Genomic DNA, 16,031 nt, shown 5'->3' with positions numbered 1-16,031 from the left:
GATAAACTTAACCTATCGCCTCTCAAGCAGAGGGTCGTGGGTTCAAACCCCGGCTCGCACCTCTGAGTTTTTCGAAATTCATGTGCGGAATTAGATACATTTGAAATTTACCACGAGCTTTGCGGTGAAGGAAAACATCGTGAGGAAACCTGCGAAGCAATTCAATAGTGCGTGTGAAGTTCCCAATCCGCACTGGGCCCGCGGGGGAACTATGGCCCAAGCCCTCTTGTTCTGAGAGGAGGCCTGTGCCCAGCAGTGGGACGTAGGTATATAGGCTGGGATGGAATTTACAGCTGCCTTGCTTACCGAAAGTGGACTGATCTGATCGCTTTAGGAAAATGAATAAGCCGATAAAGTGAATTTGATGAGTTAGCTACCTACCTATAATGAACGTGCGTAGCTCGTACAGCTGCTCATATTGTGTGTATGTCTGTATGTCCATGGGCGGCGGTGATTGCTTTCCATCAGGTGACCCGCCTGCTAGTTTTCCCGCTATCATAAACATATATAAAAAAAAACAATAAACAATTACATCCATAGTTACAGTTACAAGCTTTGCTTAGTTTGGGACGAGGTCAATATAATTTTATTTATTAGGTATGTTGTACTTTATATTTTGAAAAATAATTTAAAGTTTATGTAAAAATTATTACTCCTCCTACTATGGGTACTTATAAAGATTTAGAGAAAGCCCAACTAAAATATATAACTTGGTGAATCTCTCGGTCGAGTAACATGTGTTCACATACTGATACAGAACCTACCGTGTACCTACTGTACTGTATGTACGATTCTAATTACCACTTCTGATCTTTCAACTATTAACCCTAGCTCGTCCAATCCCCCCCCCCCCCCCCGCCCTACACGCTAATTAAAGCGTAAATGCGGCCTGCGACCGCGACCTGTAGAAGTTGAATCTGACCTATATACTTAGGTACGACAGGAAGGTATTCAGGTAGCTACTAAGAGAAAGAATCGATTGAACCATTGGTGACCCACTGTGGAACCTTTTCATAGAAATTATAATAGCGATTTCGCATCACCTGACAAGAATAATCTTAAAATCTTACTGTGTGAACCTTATACAGTGGGTCAGCAGGGCTGAGACGGTTCGACCGTACGTCACGTCACTTAACCTAAAATTGAAGCATGCGTGTCATTCGGCAGTCGGCTAATAATCGTTTGTGATCGTTTGGCGAATGCACGCGATCACATTTATCTAAGCGGTTCATGTGTATCGTATCGATTCGATAGCATCGAATATCGCCACGAGTGTCGTGGCGATCGTGAATAATGAAGTACGCGCGGGTCGCCGCGACCCGCCAGTGCCACTAGAACTAAAAATCCATATCCAGCGTAGATGTAATCCTCCGTGCCCCACGCAGCACGTTCGGCGGCGGCGCGCGTGCGCGGCGGGGCGGCGGGCGGCGGGCGGGCGGCGGGCGGGCGCGGGGCGCGGGGCGCGTCGATCGCTGACTGACATCAGCGGGAGCGGTGGCGGCGCCGCGATGCGCCCGACACCAGCCCGCAGCAGCCAGCCCGCGCCCGCAGCCAGCCCGCGCCCAGCCCGCCGCCGCCCGCCGCGCCGCCGGCCCTGACTCGCCCCGACACAAACACCGGCCCGCCGCCGCGACATACCCGAAACCTATAGACTTTGACTCGGCCCAGTCACCTGAAGCGTCGAGTCGTCAAGATTTGGGAACAGCTGGCCCGATTATATAATACAAATAGGTATGAAATTTAGTGGAGAGGAAAATCGTGTGTGAATACGAATAAAATAAAGTGTTGAACAAAAGTGAATGTGCACAACATTGGAGTACTTCGATCCATGTTTCGTGGTGTGAAACGTCTTGTTCGCGAACCGTTAACACAGTAAAACACTCTTTTTTCATCGGGGCGGGGGTTATAACATGTTTGATTTACTCGCACCATTTTCAATAGAGTTTATTCGCTTGCGGGGGCACATTTTCCTAAAGAGTTTGTTTGGTGGGTGCCCGTAGGTGACCAGCATCGTTGTCGGAGGTGCAGTGGTCGCGTCTCGCGTCTCGTGTGGCGTGCGGCGCGCGTCGTGCGGCATGCGGCGCTAGCGCATGGCGGGAGCGCCGGCGCCGGGCCCGCGCCAGCCGCGCCGCGGGCCCGCGCCCTTCGCCTCCTTCGACCACGACGTCTCTGACGAGGTGAGGCAGACAGTATGTATCTCCCTCTTCTCTCTTCGCTTGCACGCTTCCCTCGCGTTCGAGTCGCTTCGGCTCCTCGATTCCGTACCGATGGCAGCGCACGAGCTAATCCGGGCGACGTTCTCTTTCACAGTCGAGTCCCGAATCGAAACAGACGTTCCAGCTGCCGGAGATCCGCGAGGACCCCGCGGGCGCGTCACCCGGCGGCGAGGGCCTGGCGCCGCCCTCGCAGCGCCCGCGCTCGGCCTCCACGCCGGGCCCGGGGCGGCGGCGGCGCCCGGCGCCCTGCGCGCGCCCGCCGCGCCCCGCATCGACATCTCGCGCGCCTCCAGCTCGAGCCACCACGACTCGCGCGACTCGTCGCCGGAGCTGGCGCTGTTCGCGGGCTGCGCGGAGGAGGGCGCGCGCGGCCACCTGGAGCTGGGCTTCCGCGAGGACGGCGCGCTGGAGCTGCGCTCGTCCACCGAGGAGCTGGCCTTCCTGGAGAGCGCGCCGGCCGCGCCGCCGCCGCCGCCGCCGCCGCCGCCGCCGCCGCGCGCCGCCACAGCCGCAAGGACAGCCAGGGCTCGGAGGCGGCGCTGCTGGCCGTGTCGGGCCGCACGAGCCGGCTGTCCAGCGTGGGCTCGCAGTGCTCGGCGCACTCGGCGCTGTCGGGCTTCAGCCACGCGTCGCGCGTGTCGCGCCTGTCCGTCGTGTCGGGCGCGTCGCGCTCGCCCTCGCCGCACAAGATGCTGCTCGAGACGTCCTTCTGCGGGCCGAAGCCCATCGAGGCGGAGCCCGAGATCTGCGCCGCCGCGGTCGAGGAGCGCCTGCTGGAGCTGGTGCGCGGCGGCGCGCCCACCCCCGCCGCCCCCGCCGCCCCGCCCGCGCCCGCCAACACGCGTGACCGCCGCGAGGTGCGCACTGCGGCCACGGTGGAGAGCGCGCGCGCGCCCCACGCCCGCGCCGCGCCCGCGCCGTCCCCGGAGCCACCCGCACGGAGCCCGCGCCGCCGCCGGAGCCGCCGCGCGCCGCCGCGCCCGCGGAGGAGAAGCGCCTGAAGGAGACCCAGAACCGTGTCCGCGCCGGCCGCTCTCGAGAGCGCCGCGACGCCGCCGAGCCCGAGGTCTACCGGAACAGAAACCGCTCCAAAGACGTCATCAGAATAAAGCTCAAGCCCGATGAGGAGTACGAGGACGACGAGGAGGAGAGCGAGCCTTCGGGGCCGCGGGCGCCGAACCGCGCAAGCCGGCCACGCTGGCGCTGGGCGGCGGTGCCGGCGCGCGCTCCCCGAGCGGCGCCGCACGCCGTCGCCCGCCAGCGCCGCGTCCCGCAAGTCCTCCTTCTGCTCGCTGTTCAAGTCGCGCGAGCCGGCCGCGTCGCCCGACTCCCCGTCGACCGCGGTGCGCCGCAAGAAGAGCCTCAACGAGGGCCGCGAGCGCAGCAAGAGCCGCGAGCGCGAGCGGTCGGCCACGCCCACGTCCGCCGCCAAGCTGCGCGGCTCCGTACTGGCGCTGTTTCGCACGCCGCGCCGCAGCACCGCCTCGCCCTCGCCCAGCGAGCGCGCCAGCTCGCCGAACCCGCCGCCCGCGCCCGCACCCGCCGAGAGACGCAAGTACTACGAGGAAACGGGAAACGTGATACACATCCCGCTGCGCACGCCACCCGACGAGCGGCCGGGGCCCAGCGGCGCGCGACCCCAGCCCGTGCGGCCTGCGTCCGCGCCGCAGCCGACCCCCGATGGCAGCATCATCATCCCGCTGCACTCCCCCACGGAGCGCGCGCCCGCCGCGGGGAGCCCGGCCGGCGCCGAGCCCTTGGTCGACTCCGGCGTCGTCACCCTTGATTCGCGACGCAGCGTCACCACCTCCGAGTCGCGGCGGAGCGTCGTCACGCCGGAGTCCCGCCGCAGCCCCGCGACCTCAGAGTCGCGCCAGCTGGACGACAGCCGGAACGGCGACGCGCGGACGGAGTCGAGCTCGGACGAGGGCCGCCCGGCCGCGCCCGCAGCCGGGAGCCCCGCCGGCGACGACGCCGCGGGCCGCAAGCGGAGGCTCGTGTTCAGCACTCACGTGGGCAGCCGCGACCAGGTGTTCTGCACGCAGTTCAGCATCACTAAGACGCCGAGCGTCACCAGCGAGATCTCCGGCTCCATACCGAGCTTCCCCGAGCCGCCGCCGCTACGCGATACGCACATCGCCGCGGAGCCGGCGCCGGCCGCCCCGCCGCCGGCCGCCCCGCTGCAGGCCGCCCCGCTGCAGCGCGCGCGCGCCGCGTCGCCGCCGCCGAGCCCGGAGGCGCCGCGCGATTCGTCGGAGTCGGAGCCGAGCTCGGGCGCGGCCACGCCGGCCGCGCGCGGCGGCAGCGACGCCGAGCAGCGCGTGCTGGTGGTGCAGGAGTCGTTCGAGGACGAGCTGCCGTACGTGCCCACCACGCTGCCGCTGGAGCGCCCGCTGGCGCTGCCCATGGTGCCCGTGCGGGAGCGCGGCCCGCGCGCCGCCACAGCGGGCGTGCGCCGGCCGCGCGCTGCCGGCCCGCTGCCGCCTGCGCCGCTCTCCGCTCCCCGCGCCGCTCCCCGCGGCCCGCTGCCGCCCGCGCCGCTCCCCGCGCTGCCCGCAGCCGCCGGCCCGCTGCCGCCCGCGCCGCTCCCCGCGCCGCCCGCGGCCGGCGCCGAGAAGCTCCGCATCAAGCTGCCGCGCCGCCCGCGCACCGCCTCCGCCAGCGCGCCACCGCGCCCCGACCGCCCGAGGACGAGGAGCGGCGGCGACGGTGACTATGATCTTTCCGCCTGCAGCACGTGTTCCGGTCGAGCCGCGTTAGACATTCGCGTAATTAACTTTTTTGTAGCAGGCGACTCCCGAACGAAAACCGAATGGATCGACTTCGAGGAGGTCCCGGAGCGGCGCAAGCAGCCGAAGCGGATCCAGACGCTGCCGGGCGGGGCGGCGGGCGCGGCGGACGCGGCGGACGCGGCGGAGCGCGGCGTGGTGTTCAACTACGTGGAGCCGGAGCAGTGCCGCTGCGAGTGCCACGCGGCCGCGCGCCGCGACGACGAGCTGCCGCTGCTGGCCGCGCACGCGCGCGCCCACGACCTCAGGTGCTGCTCATCCCTCACCACTCACCACTCACCACTCACCCCGATAAGCTGTAAAAGCCATCGCAGAAGCTAATAGAACCAGTCCCATGGGCGTAGCCAAGATAGGTCAGGACGGGGCGCTTGCCCCACCCTGGCTCTGACCTGTAAGGTACCTAACCAAACTCAAAGTGGTAAGACCGCGGTTATAGTTTGCTAGTTACATAGTATTTTAGACTGCTGCCCCACCCTGACCCCATGGCTGGCTACGCTGATGAACAGTCCGTCCGAAAAAAATGCACGACTTCGTGCCACTCCACTTCGATGCAAGCGCACTGCTTAACTAAACATACTCTCACCGTTATACTTAGAGTTTTGGTTACAATTACAACAACGTTGCATAACGTGCCCTGTGTCGTATTGCAGCTCGCCGGAGGAGACGGACGTCTTGTGCGCCGCGCCCGCGCCGGCGCCGCCCGAGCCCGTAAGTACCTACCGTCTACCGTCTGCCACTCGGTGCACTACGCGTAGTGAATGGCCCGTTACACTCGAGCCTTTTGGCCGCCATTATAATGTCTTAGTAATTTTCAGAGCTGCCTGACGGAAAAGGCTTGCGAAGAGCAATTAATTTTAATAAGCCTAAAGGTGTACCTACAGTCTTTATAAAAAAAACTACTGAACCGATTAAGATGAAATTTGAGTTTATAACTCTGAGAAGTAGGTTATGTACCTATTTAAAAAGAAAAAATTTTTTTTTGACGCGTTCGATGCTTCGGGCATGCTAGTCCTTAATGATGGGACGTCCGGCCTTTTTGCCCAAAAGTCCGGCCGAACTGGTTGGTCTGTCCAGTGTCCGGCTCCGGCTATTTCGTTTGAGGACCTGGCAACCATATGTGCTTCAGTGGCAGTGATTGCGTCAAGTCTCAACATTTCTGTACCACTACTACCATGATATGGATATTTGTATGGAGAATTGTAGAGCGCATCTACAAATAATTTACCTACACTGTAAACTCATGGTAGTGGTACTGAAAAGGATTTGGTTTAGGTAATATAGCCCAAATAAATTAAAATAAATTCATTTATTTCAGACTAAAACTTTCTAGCATTGATAGTCCCTGAGCAAAACCGCGGACGGACAGACAGAGAGACAGACAGACATGGCGTAACTATAAGGGTTCCGTTTTTGTCATGTTGGCTACGGAACCCTAAAATGTCAACTTTCAAACTAGATACAATTAGTCTAGCCTAAATAGATTAATTTAAAAAAAATTAAAGTCGAGTCGTCGACAATCGACATCGATGAATAGATAACACATCCCAGGGGTGGGGGGACCCGCCTTACAAAAGGTAACAGTGCTTGTAACGTGTAAACGAATTTATTTGAAAACTGGTCAACCTTTTCATTCCGCCACTATATTTAACTGTCAGAAGGGTTTCAATCATCAGGTAGCGGTAGGGGTACGATCCTACAGCGCCAGTGCGAGTGCCTTACAAAACAGCTTGTGCCGTGTTGCAGGAGCCGGCGCGGCCCAGTTCGCGGCGCCACTGACGCCGCCGGTGCGGACGCGGCGCGCGGGCGCGGGCGCGGGCGCGGGCGCGGGCGCAGCCGACGCGGCGTCCTTCTTCTAGTAGTTAAAGAGTTTTATAAATTATATTCACTATTGACTCGAAGCGAGTTGTTATCATTTTTGAGATGTAAATTTACCCGGTTCGATATATATTTATAGCGTCGTTTATATCTCTCCTAATATAGCCACCGTTGACCTTTGCATTTTTTGATGTTTATTGAATTGTTCGAAGTGTATATTGCGGTTTTTATGCGATAGTGGTGTAACGTGTTGTAAGCGAGTGCGGTTTGTTTGTCGCCCGTCGCCTGCCGTGTGCCTGCCTCCTGCCGCCAACCGCCAACCGCCAACTGCCGCCACGCAACAAACGTCTGCGCTCCGCGAAGTTCGTGTCGTGCGGTCCCTCTGACACTTATACTGTTTAATACGAGAGCGAGAGGGACGGTACGATACGAACTTCGAGTTTCGGGTTTCGTAGTACCTAGCCAGTCTAGCTAGATGCAGTCTGCGAACATACAACACGACGCAAGCGCCGCTCGCGCCTCGCGCCCGCCTACACGCTTAGTCTTGTGCTGGGGTGCGATTAAAGTACGACCTGTAATTGCCCACCGGGAATGACAATACTATAGGTACGACCTGAATAGTCCCCGTGTTATTGCAGTACCTATAGGTTTGAATTATCAACATTAGTATCTTTCATTCCGGGTCAACAAATATAGGATCGTACACTAACCGTGCTAGGCATGTGCTAGGCACTAGATTAGATACTTGGGAAGTTGGGTGGGAATCGATTTGTGTACATAAGGACATACCTACTCGTAGGTATTATTGCATAGACCATCCTGTCCTGGTGCTAACAGTTTCATTGAAAATGACGATTCTGAAAGGAAAGGGCTGACAAACACGATTGCAACGTCAACGTAACATGAGCAATTTTTCACTTTTGGTACTTTGTCGCTTTGCGGCCTTGTGTCATTGGCCTCGTAACGTCATTAAAAGGTAGTGTACGGAGAGTACCTAACGATCTCATACCTAATGGGTAGCATGGATTGCAATATGATTCAAATAGGCCAAGTGTGAAAATTGCGATATCGTCCAAAAGTGATAATTTGCTTTGATGCCGAGTGGCCGTTCTGTGTAGTAGCACAGTACGCGTCGCGTGAGCCGTGCCGTGTGCCGTGTGCCGTGCTGCATCCAGCGGGCGCGCGGGCCGCGGCGTGGACGCTAGCTGATAACATAGTTTCGTCGTAATAATTATCACGTCTCAATCCTGTACCCTGTGTAATTAAACGAAGTACCTATATACTTGTCTACGATACGAAGTGCAGCGTGTGTGAGGACGGGCGCTGTCCTGAGCGTGAGCGTGTGAGCACAATCAATGCATTTTACATTTTAAGTCGTTTAACGCTATTTACTTCCCGGAATCGTCTGCTCGATGTGTATTGTATACTCACCTGATTGATAACATTTCCGTTTGAGGGCTTCAAGTTGAGGTAGTAAGAGGCGTCGGCTGTCGGTCCGCCGCGGTCGAGCGTCGACTGCCGAAGCTATTGACTCAATTTGGCATAGTTAAAGATTAATAAACGCATAATCATTATATTTAAATAATGCTTTAGCTTGAGCATGTCGGGTCCAATCAGAAGAAAGCTTCGAGCAATAAACGCCCGTTTGACGGAAATGTTGTCAATGGATTTTGATAGTAATATTGTCGGCGCGCAGCGTCCACCGACTCCACTTTACTTTTAGCGACTCGCGGTTAATTAGTTGGGTTTTATTGATGCAATAATAATGTAATAATGTACCTAATGTTAAAGAGATAAATCTATCAGTTTAGGCAAAAGTCTGAGATGTAAAAATATAAATTTTTGCTTTCCAAAGTTTGCGGTTTCAATTCTCGTCCTTACAGACCCTACACTACAGCAGTCAACTAAACACGTTGCACCATCGAAGAAATAGTAAGTACTACGAGAGGGGAGTAGTCTGTAGTGCACCTTGAAAACCTCCCCCGAGATCGTATCTTTAAAATTGAATGAATACCGACACCGACTGTGGAACCTTTTCACTAAATGTCATAATGGCTGAACGACTTCAAAAGCTGCCCGAGGGTTTTTGCAAAAGTTGTAAATTACATAATGGTGGCTCGACTAATGACAATTTATCCTCCTAACGCTATTCTGTGCTAACGCCCAGAATCCTTTATTGTAATTCGAACATCAAACTATTATAAATGACATAAGTTTGATTCTTTAAGTTTGATGTTAACAAATCAAAAATTTGACTTGGGCGTTAGGAGGTTAATGAAATCTCTGAAATACATCCTATTTATCACAGACCACAGATCTAAAGTTAGTTGCTATTTATGCTGCCAAGGAAAACGTTACTTTACAATTATATATAAATGTTACACAGCAAGTTAGGAAAGAAAGATTCAGGCAGAGTCCGGCAGAGAGGACTAAGACTCCTCCAGCTCGCACTTTCCAGCTGTGGACTGCGACCGCGACCACAGCTAAGCACGGAGCGTCACTTTGCTCAGTCCCCGAGCTAACCTACACCTGCATGCAGGTTGAATACGCACGGAATGTTAGATATAAGACCTTTGTAACCGTATTCTGGCAAATAAATGAATTGAATTGAATAAGCGGAGCGACGCGCCCGCAGAGCAGCCGCCGCTCCGAATCAAACAACAAAATAGTAAATAAACGATTTTTATTACATACTCCTTACAAATGAGACGAGCTTCCGCGAAAAGTTAATTAAATGCAATGTACAAGTCGGGGGATCACTTGAAGATCTTGCCCTGGTTGAACTCGCGGCCCTTGGAGTCCTTGCCGCTCCAGGAGAAGTAGTCCTGGACCAGCTGTTTGGTCTGGGGCGCGGCGGGGTCCAGCTTCCTCCAGTCGTAGGACTCGTAGTCGATCTGCCAGTCGGGCGACAGCGGGAAGGCCAGCTCGTGGCCGCGCCACACCCACACGCCCGAGATGCTGGAGTCGTTGTCGGCGCCGAACAGGCACACCGACGCGAACGCCTGCTTGCGCATCTTGTCCAGTCTCTGGTACATCCCTGCAACACGCAACACAACACCGCAACACGAGTTAGCTCCCTCTTTAAACTCTATAACCCGTCCTTTCTCGATCGAGAATGGGCAAAAAGCCGGACAACGAACTGAGGCCTTATCGTCTAACGCGCGGGCTCTTGCTATCGCTTTCTCCGTCTTTTTCTGTCACCATCTTACACCGTTAGACAGAAAGAAATAACGAATGCGATAGCGAGCGTCCGCGCGTTAGACGATACGGCCTCTGGACTTTTTAGAACCCAAAAATGTTACTGTGCAAATATTACGGTTGCCACGGATCGGCAAGCGCAGCGTAGGACGTTCGGCGTCCACCAACGAGGTGGACGGATGACCTGGTTAAAATAACGGGTTGCAAGCCGCTTCCAACCGAGGCAACTGGAGGTCTACGGGAGAGGCCTATGTCCGACAGTGGACGTCCACGCCTGAGATGATGATGATTACGGCTGCCAAGTGAAGTAATGCGATATTCTGCGGATGTCCTCACACTATTTCTGCGCGCGCAAGTCGCACAACGCTTGGACAAAGAGCGGAATTCCCGAAATGTTATAAAAGTGTATATCGTGGTACCTGTGATGAGGTTACAGCTCATGAACACCTTGGCCAGCTCCTCGGGGTACTTGTACTCGCAGAACCAAATGGAATAGTGTTCAGGGTCGAACTTCTGCCAGAAGTATGGGATGGACACAGCCTCGTCCTCGTTGGAGTAACAGCGTTTGAAATCGTCCATGTTGAATGTGCTGCGGAAATCAAACATCAACATAAACATTTGCATCCCGCAACACCGCGCAAATTGACGGAAATGACAATTCTCAATTCCAACATCACCCTCTCAGTGGTGATGCGTAATTTTTGATGTTTTATACACACAGCGTAGTGCCGTGGAAGTAAATTTGTTAGAAAAAGGATTGAAAATCGTCATTGAAACTAAAATAGGAATAGAACTAACTTTATATGTTATTCCGAATAATTATGTCAAAATCTCTTTCAATCCTACTCATATTCCTTTCTTTACTTAGGCATTTCAGTCTAATAATATTTCCGGCGTATCCAAGCGTTGCCTTTTCATAATAAACCTTTCATTGGCCTCCAATTCCAACTGAACTTCTCACAGAACAAAGGTCTACAAAAGGAGGTTCTTATTTTGAAACTAGTATCCTTGTAAAGTGAGCAGAGCAGAGCAGGGCATAAGCATGCAAAATAATAAAAAATATATATATTGAATACATTTATTTTAAACGCAATAAATACTTGTACTTACTTATAATATAATGATAATGACTAGCGTAAAAAATATAAAATTAATTGTACGGGCGAAATACAGCTAAAGGCATATATAAATATTGGCAGCTGATCAGAAATTCTGGAACCCAACGACATGATACCAAAGCAACTTAAAACTGATGATATTAAAACTTTATACGATAGGGTTCAGTAAAACGAGTGTACTTTTTTCGAGTTGCGATTCGCATTTCTCGTAGTTCATAGAAAACCGTGGGCCGTGTGAACCGAACTCCGAAAGCGACCGTAACTCTGCGACCCGCAAAAAGCACGCTCGTTTGGCCGAGCGAATGTTCACGTCAGCGCCGGCTTCAGATCAATAACCTAATTTACAAACGTCTGTTATAAAACGAGTAGTGCAAGCCTACCCTTTGGGCATGGAGTCGAAGGGGTCCTTGGACTCTTTGGGCTTGTCCTCGGGCTCCAGGTCTCCGTCGTCGGCGGGCGGCGCCTCTTTCTTCTCTTTCTTGGGCTGCTCCTTCTTCTCCGCCTTCTTCTCCTTCTTGCCCTCCTGGAACGTCACGGATTTCTGGTGTAACGATAGGCAATACTTTAGAGAGCGAGCGAGACGAAATAGCAACAACTATTGTGACAATTTCATGAAGATTTTTTTCGTGTCCTAATTTCCCGCACATAATTCACGGTACGCAGTTGCAAGCGGGAATCAGTTAGGGGCACATTAGTTTCTGACCGGAAAATATAAAAAATAGAATTTAGGCATTAACATTTCCGTTTCTCTTCGTTTTTGTTCCCGCGAGACTCGAGCGGGATGCAGCGGGCGCGTTCTTGGCACTCGAGAGATAATACAACCTGATGGAACAACTTTTATTCTGCCTTGTATTCTGCTGGGGCGAGGTAGCGCGGCTATCGGTCACGGATACGGACATACGGATGAGGGTGGAGTGGAATGAAGCGCTGGAATTTAGGAGCCGTGATCACGTCGGAAGCTTCTAGAGGAAATGAAAGGAACGGAACATTAGCAGTGAGGTACGGCGATGTGGTGTCGATCGCTTAGAGCAACAAGGGCTTCCTACGGAAGGAAGTCGGGACGGAAGTCATTCGCCGCGTTCCCCTCTGTCAAAGTACAAGCCCAACTGGGCATACGAATTTTATAAAACAAGACGCGCTCGGATTTCAAACTAGACCGAATCGAGTCGCGCGAGTGAATGCTGCAGTGCTAAAAATGCCGTAACGTTTAGTTTTTTGCTGTAAAAAGAGAGCTTGAGGCTTGCAAAAAATGGTGTTACATTTTACATGTAAGTAAATTGTTATCGTATTATTGCTCTTTAATTACATGTTAAACAACAAAGACGTATATCGGATTCGTTTACCATCTTCGAGTCTGCTAATCCGTGCTCGGATCGGTGGAGCGATAAATCCTACTTTTCGCCGATGAACAACTTAGTGAAGTTACTGTCAATGTGTGAGTTTTGAGTCATTTGTAAACGAATTATTAGTGTATTGTTGGATTATTTATGTGTTAAAGTTGTCATTACAGTCAAATTCCCTTCAGGTAGGAAGCCCGCGTCGCTCTAAGGTCGTTCGTGGCGGCTCGGGATCGTAAAATCGTGGGGTAGGGTGATCGCGTATACTTTGGGAATGTGAATGTCGCGGAGAGCGCATCATTCTGAGAAAGATGACATCAGGGGCGAGTAGAGCGTGTCGGACAGTCACTCGCATTAATATCTGCCGCAGCGGAGCGTGCAAAAATATATGACACGTCATACTGGACCTGAAGAAGTTATATCAGATATTTATGCACGCCCTGTCCCGTCAGATAGCGGTTCGCCGGGGACCGTACGGCGTACAATAGTGTCGGCGAGGGCGAGGCAAGTCGGTCGGCGTACCTTCTTGATGTGGTGTTGGTATTTGGAGGCGTCGTAGACGGGCGGCGCGGCGGCCAGCTGCGGCTGCGGCGCGGGCAGCACGGCGGCGGCGACCACGGGCGGCGCGTGCGCCAGCGTCAGGAACCAGCGCTGCACGTTGGGCAGCTCCGCGCGCAGCGCAGGGTCCAGCACGTGCTGCAACACACCATCGACGACGCACTTCACGACCCGACCCTTGCTACACGCCTACAGGCCTACAGGGGACCACCACCACATTGCATCAGAGCATCTGGCCGTTTTATGACATCGGCGCTTTTTATTAAAAGGGATTAATACTTTTTTAAAAGGGCCAGCAACGGACCGATGACTCTCTTTATGCGCGGACGATGGTGATAATTTCCCATCAGATGACCGGCTCGCTCGTTTGATTACCGATGGGGAAGCGCATAGGATGCGCTTCCACTGAATAAGAAGTCGTAATTTCCTACTCCGGTCCCCTCAGTTAGTTATGTCTGTTTCCACTAAATGCTCTTCTTTAGTATAAGACCGGAGACGGCAACGAGACACGAATTCGACTCCGATCAGTCAGGGGAAGCTCTCTCGAGTCGAGTATCAAATATTAAAATGTCGGTGTCACCTGGAAGGCGTGTATGAGCGTGGCGAAGACGACGATGTCAGCGAGCGTGACGCGCTCCGTGACCAGGAAGGTGCGCGTCAGCAGGTGCGCGTCCAGCACGCGCAACGCCGCCAGCAGGTCTGCGCGCGCGCGCTCCACGTTCTGTAACAACAACACACACAACATAACCTTACGCACGACCACTGCTGCGCGCCATCCCTCTACACAGTATCGCTTGAGAAAGAGACGGCGCGCTCCAACCGTGCGGCTAGCCGACCAGCGACCAGTGCATACGTAGCCTCTCTTCTCTTAATACTACTACTACCATAGATAGAAAATTTTACTCCAAGAAACATTCCTTTATTTTTGAAATACAAATGCCCATACAAATTCATATTATAAAGAATACTAACCGCTCGCGGCGAGGCAGTGCTGATCGAGTGCCGGGTGGTGCTAATGAGCTGTGGTGACCTTTAAGTCGACCAAAAAATATTTTATGTCCACCCAATAAGATAGAGTTTCTTGATCGGCTCGAACCGGTTTCGCCTCGATAGATTTGGGGAGACCCTTACCTGTTTGTTGAACTGCATGATGCCAAGGTAGGGGAAGACCCAGGCGGCGGCGGCGGGCAGCAGCTCGGCGTCGGCCCAGCACGCCCACTGCAGGACGCGCGCCTGCGTGGCCGCGTCGCCGCCGCGCAGCGCCGCAGACGACACTGCAACCAACCATCACCCGCCCCTTACTGACACTGACACTGACAACTAGAGCTGACACCCGCTACATGAACCTATGATGCTCCAATCGAGCATTTTGTCTTTTTACATGGAACAGTTTACCTTTGAAACATCAATTAGATGAGCATTGTAAACAGCATAACGTAACATTGAACATATACAAACATGACATTGAGCTTGAGGACGTACCCGGCTTCTGGTCCAGGTTGGGACCGGTCACTTTATTTTTGGTCAGATCCTCCATGCTTATTTTTGGCATGAAAACAAAACTAGCACATGCTCAGATCGGTTTTTCAGAAATCATCGGTCAAGTTCATCCACCCTCATTCCCACATACATATTGCAAAACACATAAAGCATACAATCTTCAGCTGCCCTCCCCTGGCCCTTCCTGGGTTTGCCCATGATTGAGCCACTTGATCTTCTTCTAAGCCCTTGGCATGTCTTTAACACAAATTATAGTTTGGAATATGATACCACTACCTGGGCCCAATTGCATGATAAAGTACAAGCTAATAGTATTAGTGAATTTCAATACAAAATCCCTAATAATATTAGCTTGTACTTTGTTATGCAATCGGGCCCTGATCACTTTTAAAGTTCCTCATAATGTTACAAGATGCAAAAATTATAACTATAACATCTTGTTGTGGGTAAGCCAAACATTAATAAGTTTTTATCTATATGGTGAATGACCTCAGCATAGACTTGACCTTGGAGCTGTATTTTTGTAAAACTGTTCCAAATATTCGTAATTTCGTATTTTATACCAGTAGCCAATTAGTACTATATGGAGATAGTCAAGGTAGAGGTCAGGCACAGACAGTGGTATGTAGGTCAGGTCCCATATGTTGTAAATAAACAAATCTAGGATTATCTACTATATCTTTGAATACCACAAAAACAGGGCTTATTAGGATTAGAGGGTGTTCAGATTCTGAATACACTAAAATGAATTTTGCAAAGCTTGTCATTGAAGATTATGAATCATCTGTTAGATAAATATGAATGGGTTTAGTACAGCAATAACATTGTTCTCATGATGCACCACAGTCCAAGATTGACTATAGACTGCTGCACCGGGCAGGGTTCAACAAACTGACTAAACCAGTCGGACAAGTCATTTCACTTTTAGGTTATCGGCGAATGAATTAGAAAATGTTTGAAGCTAGGACTCACCATAGTAGGCGATGGCGTTGCTCTCGGTCAGCAGCACCTTGCCGTCGGCGCTCTCGTAGGCCGGCACCTGTAAGAAGGCCAGACCGTACACGTCATCGCTCACAGGAGGTCCGCGCTCGGGGTTAGCTCGCGGCCGCGCGGCCGGACACTGCACTCACTTTGCCCGCCGGGAACTTCTTGAGGAACTCATCGGACTTGTTGGTCTCGCCGAACACGAAGTTCGGGGCGACTTTCAGATCGACCCCGGAGTACTGTGCGGCGATCAATGCCTTGTAAGCTCGGAAGTTTTCCGGATAAGTATAGAGTACCTACGGAAATAAGGACACAGAACGTCAGCGGATCTTATGATTGCACTCATTTTAGTCATAACGCACGATAATCTGATCAGATTCACGGGATAATTCACGGTAAAATTGGAACCTACCCCGGCCATGGTGGATTTTTTCCAAGAGACTTTTGACAGGGCCGATCCACTGTCACTGTCAAATTCAAAAGCGTTTTTAATTTGTCTTAACTTATTTGACTGCT

At 53.0% G+C, this 16,031-nt stretch overlaps 2 protein-coding genes across 3 annotated transcripts; one reads left to right on the top strand and one right to left on the bottom strand.

Moving 5' to 3' along the window:
• Nucleotides 1-1,482: 1,482 nt before the first annotated feature.
• Nucleotides 1,483-6,873, top strand: LOC141429837 (uncharacterized). Its single transcript, XM_074090402.1, is given in 10 exon segments — nucleotides 1,483-1,731; nucleotides 2,001-2,189; nucleotides 2,311-2,448; nucleotides 2,451-2,702; nucleotides 2,705-3,140; nucleotides 3,143-3,467; nucleotides 3,469-4,925; nucleotides 5,004-5,253; nucleotides 5,656-5,713; nucleotides 6,749-6,873. Coding segments are annotated over 9 exon segments (3,048 nt in total). The 5' UTR covers nucleotides 1,483-1,731; nucleotides 2,001-2,090; the 3' UTR covers nucleotides 6,782-6,873.
• A 2,613-nt stretch (nucleotides 6,874-9,486) lies between these two features.
• eEF1gamma (elongation factor 1-gamma) lies at nucleotides 9,487-16,031 on the bottom strand. Of its 2 annotated transcripts, none has more exons than XM_074090398.1 (9): nucleotides 15,928-16,031; nucleotides 15,662-15,811; nucleotides 15,504-15,570; nucleotides 14,163-14,305; nucleotides 13,612-13,752; nucleotides 12,996-13,169; nucleotides 11,517-11,677; nucleotides 10,438-10,607; nucleotides 9,487-9,857 (listed from the first exon to the last, which is right to left on the bottom strand). In XM_074090398.1, the coding sequence occupies exons 1-9, from the start codon at nucleotides 15,934-15,936 to the stop codon at nucleotides 9,577-9,579; spliced, it is 1,296 nt and encodes a 431-aa protein (XP_073946499.1). In that variant the 5' UTR covers nucleotides 15,937-16,031; the 3' UTR covers nucleotides 9,487-9,576. The 2 variants fall into 2 exon arrangements, with proteins under 2 accessions (XP_073946499.1, XP_073946500.1); XM_074090399.1 differs by having other exon boundaries at nucleotides 11,517-11,659.

This window comes from Choristoneura fumiferana, chromosome 7, assembly GCF_025370935.1.
Source record: "Choristoneura fumiferana chromosome 7, NRCan_CFum_1, whole genome shotgun sequence".
Taxonomy (NCBI): domain Eukaryota; kingdom Metazoa; phylum Arthropoda; class Insecta; order Lepidoptera; family Tortricidae; genus Choristoneura; species Choristoneura fumiferana.
Note: the sequence above shows the minus strand (reverse complement) of the source record. Positions and strands in the feature narration are given on the sequence as shown.